Source organism: Chironomus tepperi, unplaced genomic scaffold, assembly GCF_022539635.2.
Source record: "Chironomus tepperi strain 1889 unplaced genomic scaffold, CSIRO-AGI_Ctep_v1 contig_278, whole genome shotgun sequence".
Taxonomy (NCBI): Eukaryota; Metazoa; Arthropoda; class Insecta; order Diptera; family Chironomidae; genus Chironomus; species Chironomus tepperi.
In genome coordinates this window covers 23,725-32,263 of record NW_027226400.1, presented here as the reverse complement: position 1 = coordinate 32,263, position 8,539 = coordinate 23,725, and the positions used below count along the sequence as shown (strand labels likewise).

At 33.8% G+C, this 8,539-nt stretch overlaps 1 protein-coding gene across 1 annotated transcript in view; it reads left to right on the top strand.

Annotated features, from left to right (window-relative positions):
* Positions 1–232: 232 nt before the first annotated feature.
* The window catches only part of LOC139091994 (high affinity cGMP-specific 3',5'-cyclic phosphodiesterase 9A-like), a 28,154-nt gene continuing 19,847 nt past the window's right edge, over positions 233–8,539 (top strand). The window contains 1 exon segment of the mRNA XM_070642261.1: positions 233–1,220. Coding sequence (XP_070498362.1) covers positions 410–1,220 — 811 coding nt within the window. The 5' untranslated portion in view covers positions 233–409.

Sequence of the window (8,539 nt, the reverse complement as noted above, 5' to 3'; positions counted from 1 at the left end):
GTCTGTTTAATGGGAAACCCACAAATGCGCTTCATACGCCCACAAACTGTAATAACCTTTTCAACTCAACACATTTTTTTCCTTTTATTTATCTACTTCCCTTCATTCTTTTTGACACATTGTTGCGACCCAATTATCTAATTACGTCTTTACTTATTTGATTCATTTCAGTGCAGACATTACGATAAAGTTTCATTAGACGAACGTTAAGCGACAGACGGAAGGAAGTGAGAAGGACGAGTAAAGCTTTAAACAGAAATTGTCGCTGCAATCTTCATCAATCAAAGTACTACGTTTCCGGAAGTCATCAAGGTCGTGAAATTGATATCAAAAAAGTGGATAGTGCAATACCAACACAGGAACAGGAAGTGACGAAAGAAAATTCCGTAAAGGTTGTCGAAACGCACGAATGTTCCAAGTTGAAGAAGAGTTTAACGTTGATGTTGAGCTATTAGCCGAATGTGGACAAATAGCACAACGTCTTCGTAGTCTCGAGCAGGCGTGGCGTATTGACTTAAAGGATCTCCAAAAGAAAAGTTTATGTAATTTTGGTAAACCACCACTTGCAACAACAATTTCATTAACACATAAATTGAATGATATTTTCGATATTAATGAAAATACAACGGGTGTTGAAAATAGTCCAGAATTAATTAATCATTTAAGATATTTAGAAGAAACCGTCATAAAAATTCATCATCAACAGGAATTGTTAAGACATACGACAGATCATCATAACAGAATCGCAAACGCGGCACATAAAAAAGTTTATTATAGTAAAAGTAATATGAATTATTCAGCATCATCGGGAAATAATAGTAAAAATAATAATATAAATAATAATGGCAGTAATGACCTTACGACATCACCACAAGCTGCATCAGCATCAATGGCTATTCACGAACATGTCAATACAAATATAAAAAATGAGTCAAATAATGTAAGCACTACCACGATATTATTAAACAGCAGAGACAATAAGAAATGTATATTTTCTGTTGACGATGACGAAAGTACGGATGATGATGATAAGGACCAAAGTAAATCAACAAAAGTAAAGCTAACAACAATAAATAGCAATAAACAGTCACAGAATATTTATCATCATCATCAGCAGCAGCAGCAACAGTTGAGCGGTAGAATAACAAATGATGACTTGAAATTGCTACTGCGAGAATTGAAACGGAAGGTTGACTATACTGAGAAAATGAATTGGTTATGTAAGTTGAGGTCAAAATACAAATTATTATCACATTTTGAATAATTTTTTCTCATTCGGGCCCCTTTTTTAATATTTCTATAGAGACAGAATCCAATACGGTTACTTTATAGGTTAATAGAATTTTCTTGGAGCAGTTTGTCTGGGAATTTGAGGCATTGATTTAAGAAATCTAACCTACAACAAAATTAATTCAGCACTGCTGAATAAGCTGAATTCAGCACTGCTGAACATGTTGAATTCAGCATGACTGAATAAATTGAATGAGTTGAATTCAGTATTGTTAAAAAAAGCTGAATTCAGCACTGCTGAAAAACCTGAATTCAAAACTGCTGAATAATCTGAATTCAACAATGCTGAATAATCTGAATTCAACAATGCTGAATAATCTGAATTCGGTACTGCTGAACAAACTGAATTCAGCACTGCTGAACAAGCTGAATTCAACACCGCTGAATAAGCTAAATTCTGCACCACTGAACAAAATGAATGCGCTGAATTCAGTAAGCTAAACAAACTGAATGAATTTAATTCAACACCGCTGAAAAAGCTGAATTCAGCACAGCTGAACAAGCTAAACTCAGCACTGCTGAAAAAGTGCTAATTCAACCGAATTCATCTTCCTCCAAAACTGCAAAAACTCTAGTCATTGCGTTTCAGACATTAAACTCTCCAATTATTCAGCACCACCTTTCTTATTTATATCTTTTGTGTCCAACATGAACCTTTTTTTTCTTCTTGACAATTTTCCGTCCAAAAGATACTTTTTCACAAGTTTTTTTTTTCTTGTGTCCCTTTAAATATTTTTCTTTCGGTCGTACTTCTTTACATTCTAATGGGTTCTCTGAACAAACATTTCTTTCGATACATTATTTTATGGTATTTTATTTGATACCAGAACGTGCTGTGCTTACTTAAGTAAATGAACATTCAATAGACATGCAGGGGTGATTTTAAACGTTCTTGTCTCACACATTTATTTTAGTTTTCTTTTTTGACCTTTTGATGGATATCACGGATGATGGGTTAAAGGTCAAGGCAAGATTTTTGTTTACATGATGTTAATGAAAATTTTTGTGGCTTTCGAACTTTAATTAATGATGTTGTTTGAAAACTACATGAACTTTATATTGTTTTTGTATGGACGTGTAATAAATTAGTTCTTGATAATGTCCTGACATGAAATGTGTAGCTTAGTGGAGATTTCATTATCTAGAGACTCATTCAGCTTACTCAGTAGTTCTGAATTCAGCTCATTTAACATGTTCAGCGGTGCTGAATTCAGCTTGTTCAGTAATGCTGAATTCAACTTGTTCAAAAATGCTGAATTATATTCATTCACTGACTTAGGATTGCTGAATTCATTTTGTTCTAGATTAGAATTAGACTACTATCCTCGACATCAATTTAAATTAATTAAATCCGTTAAACTCTTTCTAAAAACTTCTCGAATACGAATATCAATTTCAATTAAAACTTTATCCTACGTTTACCAAAAAATATATCTTTTGTGCATCTCTAGACAGCATATAAAAACTAAGTTTTCCATTCATAACTACGTCGAATGCAACAAATAGCCAAAAATGACAGCCCATATCCTCATCCCCCTCAAAAAAGAAAGTAATAAAATAAAATAAATTGCCTTTAAACATCCATTATAGTAGACTGTCATTTACAGCAAAATTTATACGAAAAACCATTGATTCACAATGTCACAAAAGCTATTGACAAATTGTCCCTATTGAGTATAGAAAAAAGTTCAATTCTTTCATGGAAGTGACTTTTAAAATTACTTCTTTTTAGGTTATACTAAAAATACCAACATCCAAAATATCCCTTTGAGGATTACAAAATTTTCAATTATATTCAATTCATTAAGCTTTATGGTAGTACAGAGATTTGTATGTACACAAATTACAAGGTAATGCCTCTACCTTAGTTTTACTATAGCGAATTGATAGTCTCATCGGACTTTTCAATGAAAATTGTTGCTTTTCATGTAAATACACAAAAGTATGATAGGATATCCTTTAGGGAATATTTTGCTGACGTACATGGGACAATTACACAGAATTCAGGTTAAGTTAGTGGTGGACAACCTTTTATTTGTTGCGGCACACCTTGGTGGTGAGTCTGGATCGATGCCACACACGACATTCGGTTCATGGTTCAGCTCAGCGTTGCTGAATTTAGTTTGCTCAGTGTTGCTGAATGTAACCCTAACAGGCAATGAGCATGATCAGATGCGATATTTGTGATGATGAAACTGAGTTTTGATCACGATAAATTTTCATCATCACTCCATACATTATTTGATGACGGTACGGTACCGACGCGATCGCGCTTTTGTGATTATGATCACTGATCATGATCATTATTGCGTCTGATTACGATCATAACTTGCAATTTTTTCACTTTCATAGTCACTGATCGTAATCAGACGCAATAATGATCATGATCAGTGATTGCAATCACTGAGCGTGATCAGTGATCATGATCACTTCGGGTTAGTGATCATGAAAAAACAAAAAAATTAATTAAGTTAACCAATTTTTTTTTGGTGCTAGCTGAATTTTTTAAGTATTTTTTTGTATGTGTGTTAGTAGAAATTATTAATTTTTTTTCTGAAAATTTTAAAACTTAGAATTTTTTTTCGGTCACCCATCTTATTGCTGCGTTGCTTAACTTTCGAGATCTCACGTTTTTCCTTGAAGCCACCATCTGTAAATATATAATAATAAAAATATGGCAAAAGACATATTTAAATTATTATATTTTTTGATGATGCAAATTTCAAGAAGTAATGTTACTTTATCACTTCGGATACCATTCGGGTTTTATCAGTTAACTTAATTAACTTTTACTTTTTATACTCACTGATCATGATCAGTGAACATAATCATGTGATTATGAAAAAAGTAGGGTTCGAGAAATATGTGCTTACATGTGCAAGCATACTTATGCATACGTATGTATATAAATTAAAATTAGTGATTCCTTAAAACCATTATTTAGTCAAATAAAGGAAAATATACAGAAAATTGGATTTATTAAGATTTTTCATCCTAATTTGAGAAAAATTATGCAAAACCTTACATTTTAAAAGGTTTTCTTTTTAACTTCAGAAAATTAAGGCAGAAAATAAATTTTTGAAGGTTTTTCTTACAAGCATGGGAAAATCGATATCAAAAATGTATTTTCAATCGTTTTTCATCCTAATGAAAATCTTGCGAATATCTTTGCAAAAATTCACATTTTTTCAAGTTTTTTTTATTGATAGTTCCTTGAAAATGACTCAAATCTTTCTGGATCTTGCTTTAATGTCTTTCTGGATCTTGCATGACCTTACTGGATCTTGTTACTTGATCGGAAAATTATTTTTTACCTTACTGAATCTTGTTTAGGGTTTCTGAAAAACGGCATTTTTAAAAAACGGCCGTTTCCGTTTTTTTCCGAAAAACGGCCGTTAACGGGTCCGTTTTTTTTTAGTACTGAAACAATACGTCACATTCAAATTGAAGTCCTTTTTGATTTGCCAAAATATGTCAAAAAGGTTCCCACCCCTAGACTGTGTTGTTGTGAAAAAAAAATATTGTTTTAAATTTTTAATTTCATCGGATTTACTGTGAAATAGAAGTCAATTTTATTGTCAGACGTCTGCCAAGTTCATTGCTTTAGCGAGTTATATTGAAGTGTTACAAGATTCAATGCATTTAGATCAATTTTGAATAATTATCAATTTTCTGCGTCAAATAAAGAAAAGTATTTTGATCTTTTTCAAAACTAAGAGATATAGTGACAGACATTGATTATAATCAGATTATTAAGTGAAAACAAGTGATTTTATTAGTATTTGAGTCATCAATATAGTATAATTGCTTAGATCTTAATCGTAAATCGCAATTGTTTACATCTGTGAAATTCGTTAAGGCAGTGTTAGTAAATATTCAAAATCGGTTTAGCCGTTGAAAATCGCGTACATTGCCGTTATCATACCCGAACCTTGTGAACGTATTCAGCATTAAATCGATAAGTACCATCCAATTCGTAATGTCTAATACAACTAAAAATTGTCCAAATTGTAATGTAGAATCAAACCTTCAAGAATTCGCTCAATGTTCTATTTGTAAACTTTTAACCCACACTTGTAACAAGGCATTTAATAATGCAAAAATCGATGGAGATTTTATCCAAAAAGCCGAGTTGTCAGGATTTAGATACTTCTGTGTGAAATGTGCCCCATCTCTTACCTCATTTTCAGTAACTGCATGCAATATTCGAACTCAACTTGATTCTATGAATCGATCAATGTTAGAAATGATCAAGGAAATCAAGGATGCGAACAAAAAGCATGTTGAAATGTCTAATCTGACCGCTAGTTATATGTCTGTTCCCGATAAGACACGTTCTTTCTCAGATGTAGTCAAGGAATCAACTTTGATTCTTGCGCCAAAGGACCCAGATTTGAACGATGAACAGTTAAGGGATAAAGTAAAAAGGTCAATCGATCCCGAAGTTAATAAAATTACCGGTTTGCGAATGACGCGCAATAATAATGTAATTTTGAAATCAGGAAATTCAGACATCGCAGCTTTTGCGTCCTCCGTTAAAGATAAATTGGCGGATGATTTTACAGTATCAGAGTATAAGAACGACAAGCGTCACTTAAAGCTAATCCGTTTTGAAAATATTGATTATTCGCACGAAGAGATTGTTAATGCCATTGTAAGTCAGAACATCTTCATCGACAAAGAGCAGGAAGTCAAGATTGTTAAGGAAACAAAATATCGTAGCAATGAGAATCAAAGTGTGCTTATCATTCAATTGGATCCAAACTCTCACAAAAATGCCTTGAGACAAGGGTATCTAAGCATCAAGTGGAGGAAATTCAGAGTGTTTGATGCACTTAATGTGACAAGATGCTACAAATGTTCTCGTATTGGGCACATCGCAAAAAACTGCAAGTCAGACACCCACATCTGTCCCAAGTGTTCCGAACATCACAAATCAGATGAATGTAAATCCTTAGTTTCAAAATGCATAAATTGTCTGGAAGCTGTGTCCAAATTCAATGTCAACGTAGACACGAATCACCCCTCTTATAACATAAAATGCCCTACTATGCAAAACAGGCTTACAAAGTTGAGGAATGAGATCGAACGCTCGTTGTAGCAATCAAAGATGCATCTTTTATGGTATACGAATGCACAGAGCCTCATGGCAAATTTAAATGCTTTTAAAATTTTCACTTTAGATTTCAAACCCAAGATTTTGTTGCTCTCTGAAACACGTACTATCCCAGATATGAATGACAATGAGCTGTCCATTGCTAACTATACACTTTATCGAATCGACTCGCACAACAGACGTACTGGAGGTGTAGCGATTTATGTGCACTCTTCCGTTAAAATTGATGTATTTGACTCTTTCAGCGAACAAAACATTTGGTCGATGTCATTCAGGATTCTTTATGGTTATTCCAAAGAAACATTTTGTTTAGTTTATAGGGGACACGATGCCACTCATCCAGACTTTTTAAGTTTCATTGAACGTACATGCGAGACATTAGCTAATCAATCATCGAGCTTCCATATTATTGGAGACGTTAATTATGACTACAACAATAAGTGCGCGAAAACCAGCAGTATAGTTCAAAGACTGAAGTCGTTCAACCTTAAACAGGTAGTCAAATCACCAACGCGCGAATTTAAAGGCAGTAGTACAATCATCGACTGGGTTGCTACAAATTCAAAGAGTCTCAAACCTTCTGTCAGAAATGACTGCAACATTGCTGATCATAATTTTATTGTACTAGACTTTTTCATCCACAATAATCCACAAAATAGCGAAATCCCTTCCACTTATGTTGACTGGTCAAATTATTCTCCCAAGGATCTGCGAAGCCATCTCTCTTTAGTTGAATGGCGTGACTTTGACCTATCTGACGGTGTTAATAATAAGTTTGCGTTCATTCATGAAAGTTTATCATCTTACCTTAATTCCAGCATCACGAAAACAGTAAGAAAATTTAACCCTTCGATTAAATGGTACAGCAGAGAATTAAACGATTTGAAACTCAAAAAAATTGCTTGTAAAGAGTGTTGGAATGAAAGTAGGTCAGACGCAAAGTGGAAGGAATACACAAAAGCAAGAAATTTATATAAGAATAAGCTTAAGCTAGCCGAATCTACATATTTACAAAGACAATTAATCATTAATAAGGAAGATCCAAAAAACTATGGAAAACTATAAAATCGATTTATGACAACAACAACAAGAATGAGTTACATGCTGTAAAATTCAATGGCACTTTAGAAACTGATCCTAAAACCGTCAGTAACAGACTCAATACGCATTTTATACGGAGTATCGAAATTCTGACATCCGAAATCCCTCAAATAGACGTAGACATTCAGTTTTACGTAACACCATCTCCAACCCAATTTTCTTTTTCCAAAGTTACACACAACACAGTCCAAATTTATTTATGCGAAATGAAAAAAAAATACTATAATGACAACGTTTCCGGTAAAGTCTTGCTTGACGCCATAGGCAATGCCGACTTCCTGATATCACTAACTTCACTTATAAATGAGTCCTTATCCAATGGCATAGTACCTGACTATTGTAAAATTTCGACAGTAACTCCAATACAGAAAGTGAAGGGGTCACTGAGTGTAGATGATTTAAGACCGGTAAATACCTTGTGCATCATTGCCCAATTACTTGAAAGAGTAGTCAAAGATCAGTTAACTGATCACTTTGAAATAAACGCTCTTTTTGCACCACAGCAATCTGGGTTCCGTCACCAACACAATTGCGAAACATCCGTCACAAATGTATTGACAGATTTTAAGGATGCCAACGACAAAAATCTTGTTACTGTCGCTGTTTTTATAGACTTGAAAAGAGCCTTTGAGACGGTTGATAGAACCCTTTTGTTGCACAAACTGAGCTTATATGGGTGTGATCCCAAGGTGTTGTCATGGTTTGAATCTTACCTCACTGATCGTTTTCAACAGACACGTTTTAGCATAGCATATTCGGATTTATTGTCTACCATTATCGGAATCCCGCAGGGGTCAGTACTAAGCTGCGTTCTGTTTTTAATTTTCATCAATGACGTTATTAATGTTGTACATCACTCAAAAATTAAATTGTTCGCCGACGATGCACTGGTTTACATTACTTGTAAGCCAAGTGAGCTTGGTGCGAACATCGACTTACTCAATGATGATCTTGCATGTATTTTTAAATGGCTCTCGTATTCAAAACTCAGTCTCAATTTTAAAAATCAAAAGTTATGTTGATAACCAGCAA